Raw genomic sequence first — 27,779 nt, forward strand, 5'->3', positions numbered from 1 at the left:
GCCTGTCCCAAATGACTGCTGCAGGAATCTCTACCCCCTGATGTGTTAGTGGTACACAGTGAGGCAGCCATACCACCTCTGTCCCCTGATGTGCCAGTGGCACACAGTAAGGCAGCCATAACACCACCTGTGTGAGAAAGGAGGGTGCAGCATTCATCCCTGCCATATGGCCTGTTCCTGCTTGCTTCAGCTCTCTGCATCATGCCCTGGAATAACACCTTCCACTGTCCCCCGAAACACTCTGCGACATTCACCTGGACCCCAACATGGACTGCCATATCTGCTCTGGTTAGCAATGACACAGCAATCAGGCTGCGGACTCAACTCTTCCTCTTCTGATTAACTTGTCATTCAATCAATCAATCAAGGATATTTATAGAGCGCACTACTTACCCGGAGGGTCCCAAGGGGGGGGGGGTGGGGGGGGGGTGCTGCTACTGCTCGAAGAGCCAGGTCTTCAGCTTCTTCCTGAAGGAGAGGTGGTCTTGGGTCAGGCGCAGGTCGGTCGGTCGGGAGTTCCAGGTCTTGGCGGCCAGGTAGGAGAAGGACCTTCCTCCTGTTGTCGTTCTTCGGATGCGGGGGACGGCGGCGAGGGCGTGGCTGGCTGATCAGAGATGGCGTTTGGGAGCGTAGAAGTTGACGCGGTTGTTGAGGTAGCTCGGGCCTTGATCGTGTAGGGCTTTGTGTGCGTGGGTGAGGAGACGGAAGGTGATTCTTTTGTTGACGGGGAGCCAATGCAGGTCTCTCAGATGTCCGGAGATGTGGCTGTGTCGTGGAATGTCGACGATGAGTCTGGCTGAGGCGTTCTGGATCCGCTGGAGTCTCTTCTGGAGCTTCGCGGTGGTTCCGGCGTAGAGGGCGTTGCCGTAGTCCAGTCGGCTGGTGACGAGGGCCTGGGTGACCGTCTTCCTGGTCTCGGTGGGGATCCACCGGAAGATCTTCCGTAGCATGCGCAGGATGTTGAAGCATGACGAGGAGACGGCGTTGACTTGTCTGGTCATGGTGAGGGAGGAGTCCAAGATGAAGCCCAGGTTGCGTGCGTGGTCTGTCGGTTTGGGTGCGTTGCCCAGGGCGGGGGGCCACCAGGAGTCGTCCCAGGCGGAGGGAGAGGATCCCAGGATGAGGACTTCCGTCTTGTCTGAGTTCAGTTTCAGGCGGCTGGTCGTCATCCACTCGGCTACGTCTTTCATCCCTTCGTGAAGGTTGGCTCTGGCGGCGGTGGGGTCGTTGGTCAGGGAGAGGATCAGCTGGGTGTCGTCAGCGTAGGAGATGATGTTGAGGTTGTGTTGGCGTGCGATGGCCGCGAGGGGGCTCATGTAGACGTTGAACAGGGTGGGGCTCAGAGATGATCCTTGAGGGACGCCGCAGATGACTTCGGTGGCCTCTGACTTGTATGGTGGTAGGCGGACTCTCTGTGTTCTTCCGTCGAGGAAGGAGACGATCCATTCCAGAGCCTTCTCCTGGATTCCGACGTTGTTGAGGCGCTGCACTAGGGTGCGGTGGCAGACAGTGTCGAATGCCGCGGAGAGGTCTAGGAGGATGAGGGCCACTGTTTCTCCGTTGTCCATCAGGGCTCGGATGTCGTCGGTGGCAGCGATGAGGGCGGTCTCGGTGCTGTGGTTTGCCCGGAAGCCTGACTGAGATGGGTCGAGGGATCCAGTCGTCTCGAGGAAGGCTGCCAGTTGCTTGTTGACGGTCTTCTCGATGACTTTGGCTGGGAACGGGAGGAGCGAGATGGGGCGGTAATTCTTGAGTTCGGTGGGGTCCGCTGTAGGTTTCTTTAGCAGGGCGCTGAGTTCTGCGTGCTTCCAGCTCTCTGGGAAGGTGGCGGTGTCGAAGGAGGTGTTGATGATGTCCCGCAGGTGGGGTGCGATGACAGCGTTGGCCTTGTTGAAGACGTGGTGAGGGCAGGGGTCGGTTGGAGATCCGGAGTGGATGGAGTTCATCATGCGGACGGTGTCTTCGGTGCTGATCGGAGTCCAGGCGCGGATGGTGGTGGTGGGGGGCGGTGGTTCGGTCGTGGCGAGCATTGGTTGAGTGCTGAAGCTGTTGTGTATGTCCGCGATCTTGTTGTGGAAGTAGGAGGCGAGGGAGTTGCAGAGGTCTTGCGATGGGGTGATGTCGTTGTTTCCGGCGTTGGGGTTGGAGAGCTCTTTCACGATGTTGAAGAGTTCCTTGCAATTGTGTGCGTTGTGGTCCAGCCGGTCCTTGAATGCAGTTTTCTTGGTGGCGCGGATCAGTTGGTGGTGTTTCCGGGTGGCAAGCTTGAGGGTGGTCATGTTGTTCGGTGTTGGTTCCCTTCTCCAGGCTTTCTCGAGGGCTCGGCAGTTCTTCTTGGAGCTCTTGAGTTCGTCGGTGAACCATGGGGCCTTCTTGCTGCCGGGTCTGCTGGGCGGGGTCCTTAGTGGGGCGAGTTCGTCCGCGCAGCTGCTGATCCACTTCGTGAGGTTGTCGGCGGCCTGGCTGGGGTTCGCTGAGCTGGCGGGAGGGTGCTGGCTCAGGGAGGCGGTGAGCTGGTCGGCTGTGATCTTGTTCCAGCTTCTTCGAGCAACCGGTTCCTTGTGGTGGTGGATCGTCGTTTTTTTGAAGGTGAAGTGGACGCAGCTGTGGTCCGTCCAGTGGAGTCCAGTGGCGTGGCTGAAGGCGATGTCTTTGCTGGATGAGAAGACGGCGTCGAGTGTGTGTCCGGCGAGGTGGGTGGGGGTGGACACCAGCTGCTTGAGTCCGAGGTTGGCTAGGTTGTCGAGCAGGGTGATGGTGTTTCGGTCGTTGTTATTCTCCAGGTGGAAGTTGAGGTCCCCCAGGAGGATGTAGTCAGCGGAGGGGAGGGCATGCGGGCTGACGAAGTCGGCGATGTCCTCGCTGAATTGAGTGCGTGGTCCCGGGGGTCGGTAGATCAGGGTGCCTCGGAGGGTGGTGTTCGGGTTGGTCCGGATCTGGAAGTGCAGGTGTTCGGCGGTTGTCAGGGTGTCGTCGGTGTTGGTCGTGATGTGGATGGTGTCCCTGTGGATGATGGCGATGCCTCCTCCCGTCTGTTTGATGCGGTCTCTGCGGGTGATCTTGTATCCGTCCGGGATGGCAATGGCGATGTCGGGTGCTGAGGAGTCGTTCATCCATGTTTCCGTGAGGAAGGCAACGTCAGGAGCTGTGGTGTCGAGGAGGTTCCAGAGTTCGATGGCGTGTCTGTGGACGGAGCGGGTGTTGAGCAGGATGCACTTGAGGTGGTTGCTGCTGGTGTTCGGCTTGGCGGGTGCTGGTGCGAGGCAGGTCCGGATGCAGGTGAACTTGCAGGCGTGGCAGCTGAAGGGTCCGTGGGTGCGCTTCGGAGTGGCTCGGTAGCATCCGTGGGTCCCGCCGGAGTTGAGTGCGATGAGTGTTGCGGCGTCGTAGGACAGTCGGGTCGTCTTCCGTCGGTGGGGGCCAGGGGTCCTGGCACTGTGCGCGGTCCAGGCGCGGACGGGCGCAGACGGGCTTACCTTTGGCGCGCCTTCGGCGCACAATCGGCGCGCCCGCTGCGCGTGACCGCTGCGCGTTCGCACGGTCGTCATATATGGCGAAGTGCGAGGGAGGGCGGAGCAGCTGGGAGGCGGGAGCGGGGAGGGTACAGAAAGAAAGGGGGCGTGGTTAGCGGCGGTGGCGGGAAGCGGGGAGCGGGTGGGAGGAGACCGGGTGGAGCGAGAATCAGGCGACAGAAACAGTTAAACAGTAAACAATTATACAATTTCACAAAGCAAGCAATACAAATGAGCAAAGGCTCTTGAGCAGAGGGGGACACAGCAAAAACGGCAGCAGGTCAGGCGAGCACAGCGAGACCACGCCGCTCGGTGGTGGGGGGCGTGGTCACACGGCGGCGGCTGGGGCAGACGAGGCAGGCAGGCGGGAAGCGCATGCAGCAGCTGGTGGCCGTGCGGCGCGGGGGGTGACCTAAACTAGGTCCCCAATGGGCTCTGATTTGGCCCTCCAATGGGCAACCATGTAGTGTGAGGTTTGCATGGCCATGTACTGCTCCAGCCCCGACACTCCACAGAATGTGAATAAAACATTCCAAATCACACAGATGTGTCATGTCTATGTTCAATCAAGTATAAAAGTATGGATGAATGTAGGGACATTGATTGCACAAAAAGGTACACCCTGGGAAATGACATCAATGGGCATTTCTGACCCTGACCCACATGGCCAATTAGGGGACTGAAGGTGTGAACTAGCTGTGGCCTCATTGCTCATAAACAACAATCTTGCAACCCCCCAACATAGTCCCACGTCCATGTATTATATAGAGCTGTGTGTAAAATGTCAAATTCGGTAGCAGGCCCAAAGTAGTGTCCCCCATCACATGTGACAACAGTAAATATCTTCCCATACCACTCACACTCAACTCTATGGACACAGACTGTTTTGATGAATCACATTGATCAACGTGGCAAGAAGTTGGACACCATACTCACATTGCTGAAGAAACGTAAGAGCACAGGTCTACCAGCAACTATCCCAACCACAATGTCTGGCTCACAGAGGTGGAGCTGTCAATAGGGACTCACCACCCAGTGAAATGCGTCAGTCAGTCCTTCCCTTTGAACAGACAATGCTCATTGAGGCACACGATTTGTCATTCTAACCAACACTCATCACAGTTGAACACTAGTGAAGTTGCGTAGACTTTATTAGCATTTGCGTGTCAGTACGGGCACGACAAGGGCCACAACATGGAGACCAAGGCTTCAGGCACTAACTGGCAGCATAGGAACATGTAGAGGTGCAAGAAATGGCGAGGCAAAAATGAACACCAATCATTACGGATGGCAACTGTCTCAGCCCACCTTGCCTTGCCGGACGAGTCATGTGATGTTTGGCGAATGCTCATTGCCCCGTGTCAGGGGACACGACTCACAACCCATGGGATCTGCATAGTGCTGTACCACCAGACTGCGCTGACTGGCTGCTCTGCTGACAGTGAGCAGGTGAAAGGGTCCACAAGGTCACATGTAGTACTACATTGCCATGTGTGTACTCCCCCTCCAGCAGTATGTCAAAATTAGGAACATTACCAAACGACGCTGTGCAGCTCCGTCCATGGGACTGCCTCACCTTGCACAGGTGTGGGTCAACACGCGTAGGTGCACGCAGACATGTCCACTGTTGTGGTGGGATATGTGACATTCCTCCAAGATGCAACAAGGTGTTGGGACCTGTGCTCTGGGTTACAATCAGTCGTGGCTTCAGGAACATAGTTACTCATCCATGAATGCGAGTGCAGCTTTCTGGGCAATCAGTTCCAAGAGTACGTCGTTGTCGAGTTTAACGACTACGAGGGCGAGCCAATCTATTAACTGGTGCGGACAGATGTGCTCCCTCCACGCCGTTTCACCAATCCACAACACAGCCCAATAGGGGAGCACCTCAATGTAGTCACTGCACATGAGGAGTTGTGCCATCTCCCATGCCCAACTGCCAGCACATATGCCAAATATCAAGGCATCCCATGCACGGGTATCACGGTTACACTCTTGGTCGTGGGCCAACAGGGGGCGCACACACAAGTCATAATCCAGTTCAGCTACCATTGTGTTGGATAGGCAGACATCCATGGGCCACTCGAATATGCATGATCAACCGTGTAACCAGGGCTGGACGCAGGTGACGTACGCAAGACGGAAGCTCAGATGGTAACTGATGCGCGAGACTTCCAGTGGCAGTACCCCCAACAAATGCAGCATACGTGCGCGGTACAGTTCCACGTGACAGGGGTTGTGCATGTGCCCGGGATGTCCTGTCATTGCGTTTGTGGCTCTCGTAGAACTGGCACTCTTCTGACCTGCAGCAGTTATGTGGATGATATGCCACAGCTCGGAGCAATGAGTTGTATGTGTGTGCAACGTTTGGACATATGGGTTGTTTTGTATGTAAGTGTCAAGGGCATCCCATGCAGGAGTACCTCAAGCAGGGACTTCTGTGCGTGGGGTCTGGATACGTTGGTCTTTCATTAGCACTGTGTGGGGTGTGGGAGTCGTCATCATCTGCTGTGGTATCTCTCTCAGGGGGTGCCAGCCGCATTCAAGACCAAGGTCGGAGGTGCATATGTCCTTCCGCCTTATGTATTGAGACAAAAGAGCTTTCATCCCTAACGTTAGTCTGACTACTGCTTGCATTCTGGAAATGTGATGTGGCTTTCGCAATGCAATTGAGACCAGGCCTTAGGCTTATGGTGCACCAATGCCGATACACATACAACAGTTGGCATGTATTAGCCAAGAGCCAGAGTGACCCATGTACATTCTCTCTTTTTCCTCTCTCTTTATCTTTATGTCTCTCTCTCTTTCTCTCTCTCTCCCTCCCTCTCTTTCTCTCTCTCCCTCTCTTTCTCTCTCTCCCTCTCTTTCTCTCTCTTTCTCTTTCTCTCTCTCTTTCACCCTCTCTCCCTCTCTCTCTTTCTCTTTCTCACTTTCCCTCTTTCTCTCCCTCTCTCTCTTTCTCTCTCTCTCTCTCTCTCTCTCTCTCTTCTCTCTTTCTCTCTCTCTCTCCCTCTCTCTCTTTCTCTCTCTCTCTTTCTCTCTCTCTCTCTCTCTTTCTTCCTCGCTCTGTCTTTTGATGAGCGCATGACACACCTTCTTATCATGGATTTGGTCTTGCAGGCTGTGACCTACAGATTGTCCAGGGAAGATCCGCCATGACTCTTCCAAATAGTTGTTTTGAGTTAAATTTGAATGAAATATTTTGTTTGGAATTTCAATGAAGAATGACTGATTCTCCTTTTTCTGACCACACATGAATGTTAATTGGTGTAATTGTGCGACCAGGCAAATTGTTTTGTTCATGATTTCGTAAAGTTGATGTGACATTTCTTTTTCACGGGGGGAGGGGGGTTCGGGGGGTGGTGGCGGTGGGTGTTGTGGCCCTCTTGGGTGTCCGTGCTGCATGATCAGTAGCTCCATGGCATCTGTTGTTCTTCAGGTGTGGCTCTGGCCTGGGCTCCCTTTTATGGTGCAAGTTGTCGTACGACTTTACACCAGGTAAGAGCAGGTGTTAAATCCCTGCTGCTAACGCGCCTTATCACATGTTTTGTGATTTTATCGCCGATCTAGCTGGGCGTTGTGAATGATGCAAACTGGTGTTGTCGCTGCTTTTTGCACGGGAACACCTACTCTGCATATCATTAGCGTTAGTCGCCGGTGTCATATGTGGTAATGTTTTGTGCAGCTGCTATCGCAGGTAAACTGGTGATATCAGCTGTTAGCACCAGCTTGTGAATAGGGCGATACATTTATCACCACTTTGGCAGAGATAAAGTGCCGCTAACTCAGTGATAAGTCCTTGAGAATATGCCCCTAAATGTTTTAAAACAAATTGCGACAACTTTAATGATTTCAAAAACAATTTAAAGCTTTCACAGTTTAAGACTTAAAAAAGGTTGTACAATGTCTGGTTGCAACAGTAGGAAGCCAGTCGTCAGTGCATTTTGTCAATTAAAAACAATAAAACAACAATTAAAATGATAACAAGTTAGGCAGGAGGGGCCAGGGAGATGTCTGCTGATGGCAGTGGGAAGAAGAGAACCACCGGACGGAGTATAGAACCACACCGGTCCAGGTTGGACCACCCCCAACACCCCGACAGCGGGAGTGAGAGATGGCTGAGGAAAGCACCACATTGCGATGGCCTAAACTGGGTGCCGACCCTAGGAAGTGGTACAAGTGATAACCCGGCACAGACACAAAAAGAACCCTGATGTAACAAGCATTGCTAAAAGACATCGGTTTGGAGAGGATGTGGCCCAGCGACCAGAGCTGCAGACTCAGATGCTGGGGATACCGGTGCCACAACATCATGTGATTTTGGGTAAATCACTCAATCTGACAATAAGTTGTGATATTAAATCTATTTAAATCAGTACTATACCTACAATGTATTTCTTTATTTAAAGTCAGGGTCAAAGTGTCCATCATTTCAAAGTAGTAAGTGATCCGGTAACCTTACCAAGGACATGAATCAATGTCCCAGGACACATCATGCACCCCAACCGTTCGCAATCATTGCCACTGCCAGCTGCCACACATGCCAATTAGGCAGCGCTTCACCTGAGACACTATAGAGAATGCATCATATGCGTGACAATGCATTTCAGTGTGGTGATGCGGAGCAACACACTGAAATGTGTTAGTCTAACGCCTGAAGCGTGGTTCTTCGCAGGACTGAATGAAGCAGGATATTCTTATCCCCTGGTTCTCGATAGATTTCAGACATCCGGTTGTCTATACTGCGCTTCCGCCTTAATACAATGCTGGAAAACGAATGTTGGCTGCGCTGCTTTTACAGCCATTCTGTCAGTTCTCCCTTTAGCTGGGGCGGGGCTTTCTCCTGTCCCGTGGTTAGAGGGGACTGGCCTGGCTGCAGGGAGGCAACCTGTAATGGCAGGCAGCCTGTAATGGCAGCTGCCCTTTTTCCTGATGGGCGGAAGGAGGCAGCTTGAGCCCGAGAGCAAGTGGACGGCCTCCAGGAATAAGCTGGCATGGTGCTGCGTTAGAAACTTAAATTTTCTGTGTTCAATATATTTTATTCGTTTTGCAACCAGAGATGACAGTGGTGAAAGAAAGAAATATACAGTGAAAGAGGCGAGTTACATTGAGGGGGAGAGGAAAAGGATGTGCATAAGTTGATACATTATACAATTATGCAATTGATATAGACCACTTCTTTGCGTGTGAATAAGTACAGATTCAATTAGGCATAAATATTACAGTGAATAAGTGATATCTGAATAGCAAGGGTACCTACATATATTTTCGTAAAAGGACTTTACATTTTCGAATGAGTCGTACTTCAGCGATATGCATACATGTAAAACACTTTTGGAGCGACTGATCAAAAGATGCAATCTGATTAATACACCTTGACGTCTACAAAATACAGAGGATCTTATCCTTATTTAGGTACTTATGCCGCTTTAAACAGATTGCACTAATGTGCTTATACGGTGTTATAGTTCTAGATGGAACCCAGTGTATATATAAGATGCACATAGGTGTAAATAAAAAGTGATTGTCTCACGTGAATGAGGGAAGATGGCGGTAAGGGTGACATCGGGTATTAGTATAATACTGACGGAAGTGTATTTTATCGGACGTGAAAGGAGCTTGCTGAAGGAGAAGTGACTTTCTTAGAGGACAGATCATGGAGGCTTGTGGATAAAAGATCTTGCGTCTAGGGTGTTCCATATTGAACAACTCGAAGCTCTCCATGAGGATAGCTGAAGTGCAATGTTATCTGCACCTCTGAGAAAAGTTAACCGCTCTTGCCACATAGAGAAAGAGATCACTTTAAAGTTTTTCCAGTTGTTTAGTATTAGCTTGCAGGCAAGAATGAGCATTAGATCTAGTAAACAACAGACGTTTTCCTTCTTGAGTTCGGAGTCCAAGGTGGCCAGAATAATGTATGAGAACTCTTTTGTGGGAAGAATATTTAGGGCATACTTGATGTAGTCTAAAACCTTATACCAGAAGTCTTAGAGGAAGGGGCATTCAAATAGCATGTGTGCTACTTTGTTCTAACCCTGATTATTTCCCCACTTACGGTTGCTTTTAGGGTCTCCCATCTTGTCAGGTCGGATGTCACACCAGCTTTGTTTTCATCAAGAAAGTTATGAATCGTTTCTTTAATTGCCTGGAGGCTACTTTGTTTTTTATGTGGAGCAGGGTCAGAGATGGAGAGTGTAATACAGGAGTGATCTGAAATCACTCTAGGTTCAATTGTTGTTTGGTCAACATGTATTGTTGGAGACCAAGATATAATCTATCCGCGGATACGATTTGTGGGGAAAAGAGTAAAATATATATTCTCTTTCTGCCGGGTTCGGGATTATCCAGGCGCCTACTAAGTTGTATTTCGATCAGATGTTCTTCTGGGCTTTATGTGACTTATTTGGATGAAATGGGAACCTAGAGTTTTTGTCTAGATGTGGGTCAAGAGGTAAATTAAAGCCACCCGCTAGAATAATGGTAGCTGTATGAGGGATTTTTCCTAATTGTGAGTATAGATCATCCCAGAAAGACGGATCTTCCTTAGTAGGAGCATAAATGTTATCTACGTAAAACTCAACCTTATCTTTGGAAAGCTTTGAGATAACCCACCTACCTTGAGAGTCAGAGGACTTCAAGATTAAGTTGATTCTGGAGTTTTTTGTAATTCGTGTTAGTACCCCATTTTACTTCCCTACAGCTGCTGAGTAGGCACTGTCTGAGAAGTGACAGTTAGCAAAATTCTGGGCTAGTGTGCTGTCAGGCTTGGTTTCTTCGAGAAAAATTAAGTCACCTTTAATTCTTTTCAGATATTCTCCTATCTTTCTCCTCTCTACTGTGTGATTCATTCCTTTCACGTTTAATGAGACTAGCTTAATGCATTGGTTCAGACCCGCCATTTGATTTGTGAGAGAGAATTTCTACAGTCCAGTGTCACCCTTCTATGAGGTGGCGTTGTCAAAAGCCACATCTTGTTGTGAAACCTCCCTTTGTGTGTATCAGTTTTGACATGAGACATAAGGTACACAAATCAATAAGCAAGAGAGCCAACAGAAGATACAGTAATACAAACGGAAACCCCAACCCATATCAATCCCACCACCCCCACATTCGCCAACAGGCTTAGCGATAAGAGCAGAGTAGCTCCTTCGGAGGAACAAGTATTAAGAACTTCAATGTTTTGGAGTGGAGCACCACAAATACAGAAAGGACCTAACATTGTGGAAGAGATCAACTTTGACAATATATATAAGTGTGTATGTATATTCAAACCATTTTATTTTTGTGGCGATTGAGATTATAAAATATGTAGGAGTGTGAGGTACGCGCTGTTACAAACAACTGCTGTGTAATAGATATATACGCTGAGTATGTGTAGCAGGATTGCATTTGAGCACTGCGTAGAAGAGACCTATTTGTGGACAAATGTTCACAAAACACTTAATGTGTTCTTTAATGTGTTCTGAGGAGTCAATAATATTTGAACCTAAACATTGTTTTACCACTCTATAACAATTGGATATAGCAGCAAGTAACATATAAGATAGAAACTTGCAGGTTCACTTTAGAAGCAGACATATCACTTTGTGTCAACATTTGCAAATGGAGATACAGTTGGTGATAGAGCACCATATGTATGCAAGTATCATACGTGCAGGACCAGGTATAATGCGTGAGGTATGTAGGGGCGTGGCTTGAACACCTTCGAGCATGGACGCGTGAGCTGAGAGCTCCGTGTAGGCCTCGATATTTATCCTTATATTTACAACAAGGGGTGGTGATGGACAGAGTCTGAATTAAGCAGAGTACTCTCACCCAGTCAAGAGATCAGGGCTAGATCCAACACCGTTTTTTAGCTCATTGCACCATCCCAGTTTCAGAACCTGGCTGTATGCAAATTAGTCTGTCCCTGGCCCAGTGCATCATGGGAACAGGGCAGACCAGACTACAAAAGCCAATTCTTACACTGGGATATTTATCCTGTCATCGAGACTCCCCTGGCGGTGTTTGCGGCTCCGGAGGGGGCCCCCCAGGGCTGAGAGGTGCCCGCACACCCATTGGGTTTAAAAAGGGGGTTCCGGCGGCTGCTCGCTCGATGATTGCTGCCGCTCTGCCCGGAGGGGACCGCCCATCTTGATCGTGGCCTGTGGAGGACCTGACATCCCCGGCCTCGAGTACCTGGGAGGCCGTCGGTGAGGAGTAGCACCCTGGCGACAGCGGAGCTCGGCGCCGAGGTAGGGCGCGGATGATGACCGCGCAGAGAGTGGACTCGCCGGCAGGGGCGGACTGAGCTGCGCGGCCGGCGCTTATCAGGGCAGTGCCCGAGATACCGCAGGCCATTGGCGGTGTTCTGGGAAGGCGAGGCGCGCGGAGCGGCCCAGGAGTTGCCATTCCAGGTGGCGGCCGTCCACACGGGAGGGAGTCGGCGACATTGGACGGCGAAACACACAGTAACCCCGGCGCCCTGATAAGGGGGCTTGTCGTCGGAGTCTACGGGGACCCTCCCGAACCCAGCGGGTGGCCGAGTACAGGCCCGATATCACGGATCGGCCGCGGGCCGGAGCGGTCTGGGCGAGCAGCTGTGAGGGCACTCAGACTGTGTGGACATTGCGGGGACCAGACCTGGAAAAAAAAAACCTCGCCCCCTGCACGTCAGGATAGTGGGGAACCTGGCCCACGGCAGGGCGAAATCAAGCGGAGAAGCTTCACCTTGCATTGAGGTCTGATGTTTAGCGGCCCAGCTCTCGGATGAACTCGAGAATTGGGGATGTCCTGGAGTGAATGAGGCGGCCATACAACAGTTGGAAGGTGGTGTGGTGGTAGCTGTTTCCCCCCCCTTACTTATGAGACACCATCTTAGGGACCGACCCGGCTCGGAAGCATTGGAGCTGATAGATCCGCCTGGTGGCAGGCACGAGGCCCTGGTGGGGATGGCCTCGGCACGACTGGCATAGTAGTTGGAGGAGCGGTGGTGGCACCTGAGAGCGGATTGCACTGGCTGGGACGAGGGCGGCTGCAGTGGTCAGGGAGCCAACGCAATAGAGAGAAGCCAATTCCTGGTGAACCCAAAGACGGTGACTGGTGGAGTCGCTTCCCTGGCCGGCGGTGACTGGTAACTCTAGCTCCCACTCTGCACCCGGTGGGCCGAGGGGTCACCCTGCAGTGCTGCTGACCACCCGGGAACACGGAAGCAGCGAGGGGTGACTGGTGCACATATCTTAACCCCCAGAGAGCACGGTTGGAGGCGCCTAGCCCTCGCTCTCTGTGCCGGAGACCTGCTTTTGGGCCTAGATCATGGGGAAACCACGACAAAAACCAGGGGCAGCACCACCTGACCATGTTGAGGTCTCACTTGAGAGCCAGGAACAGGGCTCGACCGGAAGTCCGGCTGCGGGGCTGCAGCAACAGCATAAGAGGGGGGCTCACCTGGGGCGGGACACTGCCAGGGGGTGGGGGATTCCATGTACGAGGCTCAACCGACACGCAGGGACGGTGAGATCGTTGTCCGGCTCGGTTTGGTGTAGGGTCACCTCCTCTACCTCACATTAACTGTGAGACTCTGGTAGCTCCCAGAGTATTCCCATTAGTGGGGATTGGGTTTGGATGGGTAACAACGGTTTGACGCCTGTACTGGGGAAGGGTGGGATGAGGGTTAGTTGGGGATGTTCTGAACTTCGGGGTTTGTCAGTGTGCCTGTTAGGCTGTACTGGGTTGTGCTCTGTTGTATGCTCTCCTATGGCGACCGGACTTGAGCTAAAATGTATCACATGGAATGTGCGAGGGCTGAACTCCATGAGGAAGCGTTATAAAGTGCATGCATATTTAGTCCGCAGGATCCAGGTGGCCTTCTTACAAGAAACGCACATTGATCAGGCTGAGGGGCGGGCACTGCAGAGGAGATGGAGGGGACAGTTATTTTATACTACTTTTTCTTGTTTGCCCGGGGAATCTTAATTTGGGTGCGATCAGGGGTTCCCTTCCAACCCATGAACACGGTGGTAGATTCAGAGGGGAGGTTTGTGGCGGTATTGGGTCGCCTAGACGGAAGAGATGTGACATTTTGCAGTGTATACGCCCCAAACTCTGTACAAACCGCATTCTTTTCGAGGCTATCTGGGAGGTTGGCGTCATTCTTAGCAGGCACGGTGTTCATGGGGGGGGGATTTTAATTCCGTTACAGATGTGAAGCTGGATCGTTCCCACCCCCCATTGGCCCAATCGGTGGTACACAGAATCGCTAAGGCGAGGCGGGAATGGCAGGAAGCATGGGGCCTTACGGATGCCTGGCAGGCGCATCACCCCACAGACAGGGACTACTCGTTCTATTCGGTTCCGCATGACTTACATGTACGTCTTGACAGCGTTTTATGCTCCCCGGGGGCCCAGGAGCTCACGCACCATAGCGAGTACCTGGCAAGGACACTCTCGGACCACAACCCTTGTCTGATAACAGTGATCTGGTCGCGACAGCGGCAAGCGATCCCAACATGGCGATTGAACCCTGTGGCACTAGAAGACCCAGTATTCAGTGCAGAGGTCAGAGAGGGCATTGAACATTATTTTCTAGAAAATTCAGCGACAGCGACGAGTAGAGCCCATGAGTTGGACGCCTTCAAAGCTGTGGTGAGGGGGGTATGCATCTCGTCCACCACGGGGACGCGTAAGACGCAGTTGCACGAAATAGAACGGGAGGAGGCTCGCCTACGCCAGGCAGAAAAAGATAGCCACACGAACGTGGGCGGACAGGAGGAGGTAATGGCGGCACGGGAGAAGATGGCCACTCAGGTTGAGCGGCTTCGCTGCTTTGATTATAAAGAATATATGGTACGTGCACACGCTGAGAGGGACAGGGTAGGATCGCTATTAGCCTGGCTGGCCAATCCAGCTGTCAGGGGATCCCCAATAGTGTCGCTGACTACACCAGAAGGGGACCTGGTCTACTCGCAGAGAGAGGTCAATGACCAATTTCTGGATTATTATACGTTGCTTTACCAGAGTAGGAGGAGGGAACTGCCCAATGGTCTTGACGATTTCCTAGAAGCAGCGCAGCTGCCGCGACTGGAGCCAGAGCAGGGTGCCAAATTAGGTGCAGTTATTTCGCTGGGAGAGATCAGGGCAGCGGTTCAACACATGGCCAGGAGGAAGACGCCAGGGGCTGATGGCCTCCCGGTGGAGTTTTATGCAACGTATATAGATCTCCTCGCACCGCAATTGCAATCAGTGTACAGAGAGGCGTGGGAACTGGGCAAGCTGCCGCTATCCACCAGAGAAGCGATCCTAGTGCCGCTGCTGAAGAGGGGCAGAATCCCCACTTCTAGATCGCTTTCGATGCTCACGGTAGACTACAAGATCCTGAGCAGGATCTTGGCCACGCGACTCTTGGATCACATGTGCACTCTAGTACACCCAGGCCAATCGGGCTTCATCCACACCAGGAATACCGCGACGTGTATACGGCGGTTGATACGGATCATGGGGGAAAGTGGTGAAGGGTCGTCGGGAGCTGTGGTACTGTCGGTGGATATCGAAAAGGCAGTGTGGAGTGGCCATACCTATTCCGGGTACTGAAGGAATTTGGCTTAGGAGATCTTTTTATACGCTGGACCCGACTGTTGTACAGCTCTGCCACAGCCAGGGTTCATACGGGGCGCGCTGTATCAGCAGCGTGCCTGGTGGAGAGAGGTACCCGTCAGGGCTGTTCTTTATCCCCGTTGTTGTTCGCACTAGCAATCAAACCACTGGCAGCGCATGCACGGCAGGGACGATCCTATGAAGGTATTTTGCTGCGTGGAGAGATTCATTACATCTCCCTATACGCGGATGACCTCTTGATGTATTTGGCAGATACAGAGGACTCCGTACATGGTGCTCGAGCCCTTCTTCAGGAGTTTGGCCACTTGTCGGGATTACAGGTGAACTGGAATAAGACCTGTCTGTTTCCCTTGACTCCGGATGGTCAGCAGCCCCTGACGCTAGGGGACCTGCGATGGGAGTCTGAGTGCTTGCCGTACTTGGGCGTCCGCATATACCACGCTCACTCCAACCTTTTGGAAGGAAATGTGGGCGGTGCGATGAGGGGGCTCAGAGGTAGCGTGAGGTTTTGGCGAACCCTCCCCCTATCGGTGGCTGGGAGAATAAGATGGTGGCACTCCCACGGTTGCTCTACTTCTTTCGTACTTTGCCAGTATGGATTCCCATGTCCTTTTTCAAGATGCTCCAGGCACTGATGACAGCGTTTATTTGGGGCTCAGGCAGAAGGCGGGTAGCGTTGAACACCCTGATGCGGCCTAGAGAGGAGGGGGGGTTGGCGGTCCCAGATTTCGAGTGGTACTACTTAGCGGCACAGCTGCAGTGACTTACACAAGCCATAGCGTGTGAGTTTAGAGGCCCATACGGGCCGCAGGGCAGAGTAATTCCCCGCCATGTTCTGTCATTCATAGTGCTTAGGCAGAAAATTATGCTGGACCAACTCACTCTTGAAGAGCGCACCCTCCGACTGTGCTGGCTGCGAAGCCAGAAACGAGCGGGTTTTACTGACCCGTATGCCCCGGAAATTCCCTTAGGCATGTGCACCCCCTCCCACATGGAGGAGATTGGTCGGCGCTGGCCGGTTGGGAGGAGCGCGGGGTCCACATGATTGGGGACTTATACAGGGACGGCACCCTGTTACCTTTCCAAGATTTGCAGAGTACCTTTGACTTGCCGAGGGGGGATTACTTATTACACGCTGCCCTTGTGACGGGAATCCAAAAATAGTGGAGGATGGGAGTGTCGGAACCCCCAACATCGTTGGGCTGTCAATATGTTACTATGGCAGCGGGCCCATTCAAGGCTATCACCTGTCTGTATAGGCGACTGTCCACGGAAAGGCTTTCACCCCTGGATAAGCTAAAGGGCAAGTGGGAGGAGGACCTTGGCAGGCCCATACCTGAGACGTCATGGCCGCAGCTACTGAGAAGGGCCTGGAAGGGAACGCGCAACGCCAGGTTTCAACTGATTCAATTTTTACTTTGCACAGGGCCTATTTAACACCGGTCAAAATTCAACAGTATTTCGGGGGCACCCAATCACTGTGCCCTAGGTGCAACACAGAAGGTGCTGATTTTGGCCACATGTTTTGGTCCTGCGCGGGACTGGGATCTTACTGGACAGACGTGGTGGCATGTTTGAACCGAGTAACGGAGCGTACACTGGAGGTAGAGATGGGAACTTGCCTTTTGCTTTGGTTCCCGCACACACCCAATACTAAAATTACTAGCAAGTTTTACGATTTGGGGTTGATAATGGCAAAGAGGGAGCTTACCATGCATTGGAAAGCGAGAGCGGGACCTAACTTTCAAAGATGGAGGGTGAGTTTCTTGAATTGGGCGGGCAGTGAAGGGATGCTTCGTCTACAACTAGCCAGGCGTACCTCTAATGATAAGGCACTGGAAGCAGCAAGAGCGTGGGGTGCATTGGTAGCGGGGCTCCAGCCACCTATAGAAGTGGATGAGGAGGATGAAGGTGACGCAGGAATAGATCAGGGCACAGAGGCCAGAGAGGGGAACACTGGGGAGTATGATGGGGATGGGGACACCTAAACACATACTGAGAGGAGTCAGCTCACACACTCTAGGCTACGAAGTATTGTGGAATCAGGGTAGGGGCTCAAAGCACACATGAGTAACTAAACAGAACTTCCTGTCTTCCGAGACCGGTGATGGTGTTATCCTCCGTTGATTTGTGTTAGATAATTTGAGTTCTTTGCATATCTAGAAGAGGGGGGGTAGGCGAGGGCACACTGACAAAGGGGGTGGGGGTAGAGAGGGAGGCGGGTAGGGAAGTTAGAGGAAGAATGTTGAGAGTTGATTCCTCCTGTTTTACAAATTGGATTTGGGACCATCTGCGCAATGGTCTTGAATGTGACATTGGATTGATGGTATGTTGGATGGAGAAATCAATAAAAATTCTTTAAAAAAATAAATAAATAAATAATGCGTGAGGTATGTAAAAAGTGTGTGTAATGGGTATGTGTAGCGAAGTTAGTCTCGCGCAATGAGAGAGCGCTAGTACAAAAGAACAATTTGTGGAAACTATCTAAAGCCTCTTTGTAGACAAACAGCAATTGTTTGTATAAGTAAGAACCACGCATAGCAGGTGTGTGCGGTTACAATGTGTAGCCATAAGTACGTGTGCATATGCTTCCAGGTAAAATTAGAAGTATGTGTAATAAGTGTGTGAGAAGGACATACAAACACTAGTGGGGCTGTCTACCCATCTGCAACAAACGCATGCAGACTAGTCACTTTGTGTAGTCAATTCAATTCAATTGTAGTCACTTATTGAGATAGGCCAAGTTGGGGATAGTGTCCTATATGTGTACAGGCATCATTCGTGCATATAAAGTCACGACTGGTACAGGCATAGGAGCATGAGTATTTAGCTTAAAGAAGACACCATCCTCAACTATCCTATTTGTTAATACAAGCCATTCTTAGTTATTGTTGGCCATTGTTGATAAAAAGAGTTATTAACAGACGGTCAACACCTTGCCTGTTTGAGATAGACATATATTGAGGTAAGAGGTGTATGGAGACATAGTCTTACATGTTATTCGGTAACATACGTTCTGTTAGAGACAGGTTCAGGAATAGTCATCAAATTCAAGAGCTAGAACGGTCGTGGATGGTAGTAGGGTTCGAGTCCTTGGGAACCGAAGTATCCATTTGCATTTCACCTTTCTCTTCTAGGAACTTGTTGAGCAAGCTGGATCCATGAATACATGTTGGATGCCTTGTGAGATAATCCTGAATTTTGCTGGAGCATTGAATGAACCTTGTATTCCAGCTGTTTTCATTTTAGGACGTAGGTTTAAGAAACCTTTCATGTTTAAACAGCCAACTTTGAGTAGTCCTGGAAGATGACTTTTTTTGTGCCTTTCCCTAGTATGTGGTTGTGCTTCCTCATGTGGTTCAAGATGAGATCTACATGTTGATATCTTAGTGGTTTGCATGCTATCGGTCGAGGTGATTTGTGGTTAGGAGATAACCGCGTTGGGACCCTGTGGGCCCTATCAAATTCCAGATCCTTGTCAAATTTTAAATTAGTTGCCTGGGTGAACCATTTCTCAAAAAAGGCAATGCAGCAGTGGGCTGAATCTTCTTCACCTTCAGGAATGCCAAAAATACGTAGGTTGTCACACCTGTTCCGGTTTTCTAATTCTGATATATCTTTAGCAAAGGAACAGGAGGCGTTACTGAGATTTTGTACGGTCTTTTTCATTATATTTCTGTTGTCTTCCAGGTGGCTGATCCTGTTTTCCGCCTCTGCAATTCTGGAGCTTGTTTCCTTCATATCTTGAATGGCTGCGATTTCATTTTGCATGATGTCAGTATTCGTTTTTGTCTATTTAGCCAAGTTGTGAACATCCACAAGTTTTATTGGGATCATTTCCATTGTCGAGTTAATGTCTTGTTTTGCTTTTACTGTAGAGTCTAGGTGCGGAGGGTCCGCTTTCAATCATTTTAGTGATTGTTTATTGTCCTTTTCCGCCATTTTCGACTGTTGCTGTGAAACTGAAGAGGCTAGCGGTGTGAGCAACTGAGGATAATACTATAGATGATCGAGGTAGCACTGGAATTACACTGAGTTTCCACTGAGATTGCGTTGTAATAGAGCACCCTAAAATGGCACCGGGTAAGCCGAGCTAGATTAGTTTTTTTTTTTTTACTGGCACTTTCATGTGAAGCTTAAATCTGGTAAGCTAGCAATCTTGGGTGGCATTTTGCGACCCTAAATCTAGTGATGCAGACCCCAGGCACATGCTAGTTTCGATGAGCAGATCAGTGACTTGTAGATACCATTGGAGTTGTCACATACTTTTAACAGGTTGCTGTGCAGTATGTAAACAAGTAGAGACCTGGTTAACAGTATTAAGTGCAGACTGTTTATTCAGATCAACTCTGGTATGGGCACCATCTTAAAGTCAGGCATCAAGGACAGTCACTCAGATAGTTGACCAGGAGTAGAGGCAGAAATACAGGAGTAGGGTCTTGTTCACGTTTCTGACCACTAGTGCAGGCCGACCTATTCAGAAACTGAGGAACAGTGAGACAGGAGAGTGGTGTAATGAACTGTTTGGCCCAGGACAGTCAGCCTTCCACCATTTTGAGTACAGATCACTGAAAGGAGCTGACCGGTAGAGAGCAGATATTACACCATCGCCATCACTATATCAGACCAGGTCTAATGCATGTCTTCCATATGAACTGTGATGTAGATTTGGACATTTATTTTCAATAAGCCGCAATTGATGATTACATTTATATTCACATTGATTCTAAATACTCAAGCGGCTGCCATTTTAAGGTCAGGCAACCAGAACAAGCTGCTCAGTTATCAGCACTTGTAATCCCTTAAAAAAATTACAGAGATAGTCAAATATGCACAGCGTTTTGCCCATTGTGTAGATTTATGTGGATTAGTTCCTTAATAATGTCTTTTAACAATTTGAGTTGAGAAACAAACGGACGCGCGTTGTTAAGCGGACGCCATTTTAGGTTCAGACATCCGAACTGACAGGCCACCAAATTCATTGAAGGTGAGTTAGCACAGAAAGCAGAATCAGGAGCACTGCTTATTAAAAATGAATATGTGCGCTTACTCTTGGTGACGCATTATGAGGGAGCCCGGGAGCCACGTGGTTTGCCCCCCCGCGTCACTACCTCCAGTGAAGAACAGGGGCCGTTTGTAACCGCCGGAATACTCCGATTCTAGGCACTGTGCTCAGGCCTTTGATGCCTCTGAACATTCTTGTTATGGGACCTCCTCTTCCAAGAGGCTGCGCCCCAAAACACCGCCGATATTCGGAAGAGCGTGTTCCTCCAGAGCAGAGCTGAACACTCATGCCGCCATCTTCCTCCGCATCCAAGCCATGCCCCCCAAAAACTTTAATTTTCAATAAAGAAATGGTTTGGTAGCCGCGCTACAAGTTAGAAGTGTGGCCGCCAAAATGCTGCATGACAGTGAGCTGCACATAACAAAACAAGCATACACAACACAAGCAAGCATTGGACAATTCATGAAAAGTATACTGGAGCCAAGACATCTTGCAATGTTCAGTACAATTCCCTATCCCACTAGTGTCATATAGCTACTGTATATCTTTATAATGTGTTAAGTTAGCATAGGCTCATTAAATGTTTAAACGCCATTTTTCCTTTTGCTGCTTCTGCACACGACACTTAATTGTTGATTTAGCTTTCAACCTAGTAGTTCGTTGTGGTTTACATGAGAATAATATGTTATTGCTCTGATATCAGCTTTGCTTAATAAACCATGTCTGTACAGAGAGTGCTGAAGCTTCAGGAATAACACGATACAGAATTGTTATGAGGTCTGATCTCCGCGCCTTCATAGACATAACATAAGTGCAGCTTCTGCCAACTTTAGGCTTTAGGCGGGTTTTATATTGCTTTGCTTGAAACACACATACACACTTGATGCGGTTCGCATGCAGAGAGAGCTGGTGCAAGCAGATGTGATCTCTTCATACTAGGATCCTGAGGTATGGGCCCGCCCTGCTAAAACCCAAAGAGACCTTCTAATATATTAATATAATATAACGGTTAGGGAGGGTGAGAATTATGTGTGGTTAGCACTTATTCATTTCAGCATAATATTATGCTGTCCCCGTTTGCTTTCTATGGACTAGTAACTATGCTGATAACTTTGCTTCTGATAATATGTTTCCTTGTATTATCTAAGATACTGCGCTTGAGAAAACGTCATTAGTAAATAAATATTTCAAATGTGCACGTGTCCTCATTTACTCCACGTTCTGGGTTGAAATGATTGTATAACGAAAGAGTGCTCATGTGTTCCACGTAACCTGAGGTATTGTAAGTTCATGTTCTGGTTTGTCTAAACATTGGGAGTCTGTTATGACCAATGAGACACTGTAGCTAGCCTGGTAAGGGGTTTTGGGTACTGAGGTGAGTTTTGGGTCACCCTAATTCACTGAGGTTCCAAATCTCTATGCACAGTTCTGTGGGAGAACGGAAACCCTGCGACATGGCGCCCAACTCGGAAACCCTGCGACACTAGAGGCCTACGGCAATGCCACTTTCAGAATGGAATTTCTTCCTGGATATTTTAAGATGGCTCAGGAAAACATCCTGCACTCTGGGATACACAGGCATTTTGTGGAACAAACTGTTCGCTGGGAAGGAAGGCCTGCCTCCTTTGAGTCATAGGGCGGAAGGACGAAGAGCCTTCGGGGTTTGTATTTTACAATACTAGTGAAGAAAAAAACAAAGGGAACGCGGTCAATGGGAGGGAGCTGTGGCATGGGGAACCTGAACAACGGAAGGGGGGCGGGTGGATGGAGAACACAGACAACGGGAGGGGGGCGGGAACAAAGGGAACGCGGACAATGGGAGGGGGTGGGAGGATGGGGCACATGGACAACGGGAGAGGGGTGGGAACAAAGTAAAACACACCAGGAAACAAAAAATAGTACACATACCGTGTAACAACTAAGTAAAGTGGCCAGTAGCCATGGGAGGATAGAAATGACGACATGGCCGTACTAAGGAGGGACTAACAAGCCTATTAGGGACGCAATCGCCAGCATTTACGAAGGGAAAAGACACAAGCCAATAAAAAATGTGGACGGGGCTTCTCCTCCTCCGCCTACAACACATCGCCAGAGCAGTGCTTGCGTGCTGGCTCAGGCTCGACATAACATCCAAGTCCCTTTTTGCTTTATAAATAAAAATTGTTTTAAACAAATAGAATACCTGCTTATGAAGTAACTAACTGAATAGGTCCATTAAAGCATGTCTCATCCAGGAGGATTGACTACAAGAGAATGAGATGTTAATTTTCTATTTCTTAAAGGGTTTTAAATCTGTACAGCAGTAGTATTGTTCTGTTTTTCATTTAGGTTTTTCTCAGCAGGACTTGTTCTTCTTGCGCAAACGAAGAAACTGGTGTCAGATGACAATCACACTCACTCACTTTGCCAAGTGACTGAACTGCACCATAGACATTTACAAAATAGGCCAAAACAATATGATGGTCTGGCAGAAAAGAGGGACCACACTAATCTGTTCCTTTATATTTTTATTAATACATTGTTTTACTTTTTTTAATCCCCACCCGCTTTCTTAATGTTTTGAATATCTTACAGATAGGTTTGTAGGTCTAATACATGCTCAGCCTGTGCACGGCTATGTTTTGGAAACATGATTTCTTCTTATGGTTGAGGTTAAGGGGTGGCCCATCGACCTGGGCCAACATTTTGCAGTTGGTCAAACCCAACTAGGCTATCTCTGCCATGATTAAAACTCTTGTTCTACAATTTGCCAGAGCATTTCTTCCCCCGGATCCTCACAAGCATTGAATTGGACATAGCAGCCCATTCTGCTGCCCACAGCCATGGGTGCTGATTTTGATTTTGTGGCAATGAACTTTCATTGGTTTGGGAAAAAGATGATACTGAAATATTTGGCATTTTAAATACATTCATTGGTTGTCCATTTATTAAATTAAATGTCCCACCACAAAATATAGTTAAGAAAAACATCAAGGCCAATCAATAATGTCTCAATACTACTGGTGGTGCCATTTGGCAGATCTTTTCCCTGTACAACTTGGATTATGTTTGCATGACAATGTTTGCTTTTTAATGTTAGACATCATCTCCATATCTCTTCTCAGAATCTGTTTGATCTCTGCCTTGATGCTTTGTGAGTGCGGTGCTGAGCATAGATGGCCAGTTGGTTTAAACATCATTGCAGATGGCACAACCTGTAAATGTGAAGTCCTTACAGTGTGGTTCTCACTTGAGTGGATGGTGCACGGCATTACTTAAACGTGTAATATCCTAAAAAGGTGCTGCTAAGATAACTTCTGGCAGCAATCTTGGACTGGAGTACTTGGTTATTAAAGTTATCAATACTCTTTAAGCAATATTGATATGTTCAAAGCAAACATTTCATATGTATTTAAGTCACTTATTCGATTGATAGTTGTTGCTCACATTGATTTCTGTCAAGCAATTCTTTTATGTAGGTTTGTAAATACTCAACACGACGGCTGTATGTAAGAGCACCCAGCAAAGATATTTGCTTAAGCTGTCTTTTATTTTTCTGCTTATCTGAACCAGTATTGAAGATGTCTTTGGTGGCAGAAGTATTGGTTATTTCACAGTCAGAGGTCTGTAGTACAAGTGATACTGAATATAAATTTGGAGAATTTGAGAAATGCAGTTCCTTGGGTCCAAATGTGTCATTCTACTCAGCGGCGTATATTCTTTATCTGCTTCCCTCTGTCAAATCATTAGGGCAGTGGCAGAAAGCCGAGCCCGTCCTCCTTTAGCTTTTCTTGCAGCCATGGGAGCACTTTGAATAGATTAATGTGGAAGTCCCTTGAATGAGGCTTTGTAATTGGTTGCCTTATGTTATTAGAGCATAGGTTTGTCACACCCCAGCTGATTACGCCAACCTAAAAGAAAAAAGATGTATTCAGTTTTGTTACTCTAAAAGCAAGCATGTTATTATAGCCCTTTAGTAAATCTTCCAACAGCACATGAGTTAGAGCAAGCAGTGAAATTCAAGGGAGAAATACAAGAGATTTATTAGAGCCCGTTCAAAAGCTCAAAAAATTCGTGATGTGTGATGTTGCTTGGGAAAATGGGATTCACCATCTGCAGGAGTAATTTACAAGAGAAAAATAGGGCTGGCCATTTGTTCAACGAAAATAAGTGGCAGCTGTGTTCAACTTTTGCTCAAAATGTTTTTGCCACTTGGAAGACAGCAATGTGTGAGCATTTATAAACAAAGGAGAGACATTTAATCCTTTCTTTAGAGTAGAATTGTTTCATTTATTTTGGGGCAAAAGGTGTAACATCGGACATTAGGTAGACTTTTTAATTTCGCCTTTAGATGTTACTAAGGAGAACTGAGAAGGTTTACACACTTTCTCTATTGCAAAGACCCCATACAGATTTGCCCATGCATTTACCTAGCTTGCCTAAGCACTTTAAGGACTTCTTTTGGCATATGATTAGTTTTTCTTCACCATTTTTGGGCTATGGCTTTTAGATAATGTTCCTACTGATCAATTGGTTTCAACCAAAACCATAGAAAATATAAAGTAGGCCCAATTCTGAGTGTGTAGAATTGTTTTTTTTTAAAATGGCTTCACTTGTGGACATGCCTTCATGTAGACATAACAGCAGGAGAAATAGCTGAAAGACTAGAATGACTCACAAATTCATGACTTTAGGCTGGGCAAAAGTTCATCACTATATGTCACATAGGTTGGTCTCTTGATGGGGCATTCATTTGTTTCATTGACCCATCAAGTGCAAAATTATTTTAGTGATAGTTCAACGAAGGAATGGCTATATTCAGTTGTTCTACCAAATATCAATTTAGCTCACCGATGCCCTCCGCTCAATAGGTCACCATTGTTTCTTTATTGGTCTGTATTACAATGCTGCTTTTACTCAATCCAATATGAGTCTGAGGGTCAAGGCACTTTAGATTTCCAACCGGCCCAGACACACAGCAAAAAAGTCCTGAATGTGAGCACATCTTTAGAGTGTTCACCGCATATTGCAAACGTGACTGCTCAGCCTGGAGATCATTATATTTATTGTATCACTTAAGGCACGCAAAAGCCTCTGGATGATGTCAGAGTACTGTAGAGAGAAGAAAATGTAGCAGGTACTTATGATGGGTACAGTATACCAGGTAGACTTGGGGGATCTGTACTATGTTCTGAGGATTCATAACAATCGTCTGGATTTAAACCTTTTAAAAGCATAGGGCCTCATTTATGAAAAGTGACGCATCGCTGCGCCCTCCTTGCGACACCAATGATGCGTCATATTTACAGTATGACGCATCATTTCGCAAGGAGTTACAGATACATCAGTATTTCTGACGTATCTGTATGGCGCAAAAGTGACGCATTGCTGGAGTGTGTCACAAAAGTGATGCAACTCCAGCAATGTATCCTTTCACATGGGGCAAGCCCCATGTGAAAGGGCCTGCGTCAGTCTTACGCCTGCTGTGAGGCAGGCATAAGATTTTGACGCATCTGAGTCATAGAAGTGGCGCAGTGAAATCTCATAGATTTCACTGCGTCATTTCCATGACCCTTTCTTGCGTCAATATGCCCCCCTTGCATACATTATACCTGGCGCAGGTATAAAGTGGCGCAGGGGTTTACAAAGTGACGCATCTACCTAGATGCGTCACTTTGTAAATATGGCGCAACAAGGCGCATTTTTTACACTACTGGTGCTTCACAAAAAGCTATGCACCTGTGGCGTAAAAGTGACGCACAGCCTCATATATGAGGCCCATAGTATTTATTTGATGCACTAAACCGGAAGAAACATCATCACCTTATCAGTGGTCCCAAAACGCCTCTAATAAGTTAAGCCGACATACCCATCAGTTCTTGCATTCGGTTCAGCACATTTGTAATTTACTGGGTGTAAGTCGTAGAAGTGCATCACTCAGTAGATCTATTAGAAGGATGTATTGGGTAAGGTTTGGCAAGTGGGGTATCTTTTTTGGTAAGAAGGCCTGAACATAAGCCCTTTGAATGATTAGGCTTTTCCTGGAAGATATTTTATTTTAGTTTTGTTTAATGTTTCCTGATGTCTGTCTCTTCCAGGGGAAGCTCCTCCCCATGCAGATCCTTGATGCCTCTCCAGCTAGTACGTTTAGCCCCTGAGAAAGCTATATGTGGAAGTTTTGGAGGACAGCTTTGTTAGTAATGCAGGTTTATTTGAAGATGCACTATCCTACTGTAGTGAGACAAAATAGCTACATGAGAAGTGGTGAAATGTAGTGGAAGTGCTGATACACTGATATCAGTCAGGTCAACATGGTATACAGATATTAACTGTGCCATCCATCTCTTGAAAAGGCCCATCGGAGAACCCTTAACAGCTGTCTTTTCTGGACAAGATTACAGTTTTCTACTAATGCACAGCTTGGCTTCAGGGTAGCAGGACGTTGTGTATCAGAAAACAGATATTGAAGATTTTCATTGTCTTTAATACATGCCCAAGTAGTAGATATTATAACTGCAGATTTCTCACCTACTGAATATCCCGAGACACCAGACTAGATCCAGAAACCTTTCCATAGCTCTTTTGTGCAACTATAGAGTGCTGGCTCCATTGTGGTAATGCTACAGTGACATCACCGGAGCCATAAAGCACCCACCCTGACATAGCCTCACCAGTTTCCTTTTTATTCAAGACACTATGACATGGATCCAGAGCTTCTCTCCTGGAATTTATCATTTTACAGTGTGACATGAGATATGTCGATGTGCTTGGGATCGAGGCACTACTCAAGGCCATGCGACAAGTGTGGCTTCATAAACCCCAAGGGCATCAAGGAGTACAAAGTCAAAATATGGTCATTGCCAAGCGTCAAGCTCTGCGGCGGTCGCACTCCTAGTTGATGTCTCCCTCTGGATCCTGCTCCTCTCTTCCAGCAAATTCCACTAAGAAGAGTAGGCTTGAAGACGACTTGCCAAAACTCTGTTCACAGTTGAGAGGTTTGTCACCTCAACACACTCCACCCCCTTTGGATTCAACCTCGGAGCCAGAACCAATAGCGGTTGACGTCTTCCAAAAAATCTCCATCTGCAGCGCCATAGTAAAAGTCACTGGACACCTACTGGTTCCTCTGTCACAATGGCTGTATTCAGGGCAGCTTTAGACGTAGCCAAAATTTCAGGAGCTGATGCGGCGTTCTTCCTTCATGCTATTATGGAGATATTTTGCCACACTTCGGTCCCCATGGCACGCCTATGGGCCCACAGACCTTATAAGGATTTCTTTGGATTCCTGCTGGTGGGACTTTCCCCTGATGCCATAAGCCTCCTACTTTCAATATGAAAAACCTCTGTTGTCGTCTAGAGTAATTTCTGTGTTGAAACGCTCATCAGTTGACCTCCCACAATCACTGACACACACACTGCAGCTCCTCCGGCCCGGTGCCACCTATAGAGCGGCCGGTGTTGAAGGCTAATGCTATCCTCCAGAGGTCAACAAGAGATAACTAGAGCATAGTAGTGGAGGAAAGGTTTAGGGAGAAGCAGCCATAAAATTCACACTAACATTAACTGACTTAGATCATATTGAGACACCAGATGTCATTCAGCATAAGACATATAACAGCAGCTGCACAAGAAAAAATCTGGGTGCTTTCACTGCAGCCCAACTAGAAACAGAATCAAATAAACAGATAA

The 27,779-nt window shown here is 48.3% G+C and overlaps 1 protein-coding gene across 1 annotated transcript in view; it reads right to left on the minus strand.

The window, feature by feature from the left end:
- Positions 1 to 22,601: 22,601 nt before the first annotated feature.
- Positions 22,602 to 27,779, minus strand: part of LOC144756262 (complement factor B-like) — a 285,284-nt gene continuing 280,106 nt past the window's right edge. The window contains exon 18 of the mRNA XM_078645907.1: positions 22,602 to 23,999. Within this exon, the coding sequence (XP_078502033.1) occupies positions 23,835 to 23,999 (165 nt within the window). The 3' untranslated portion in view covers positions 22,602 to 23,834. The remainder of the gene's footprint in view (positions 24,000 to 27,779) is intronic.

This window comes from Lissotriton helveticus, chromosome 5_1 (assembly GCF_964261635.1).
Source record: "Lissotriton helveticus chromosome 5_1, aLisHel1.1, whole genome shotgun sequence".
Classification (NCBI taxonomy): domain Eukaryota; kingdom Metazoa; phylum Chordata; class Amphibia; order Caudata; family Salamandridae; genus Lissotriton; species Lissotriton helveticus.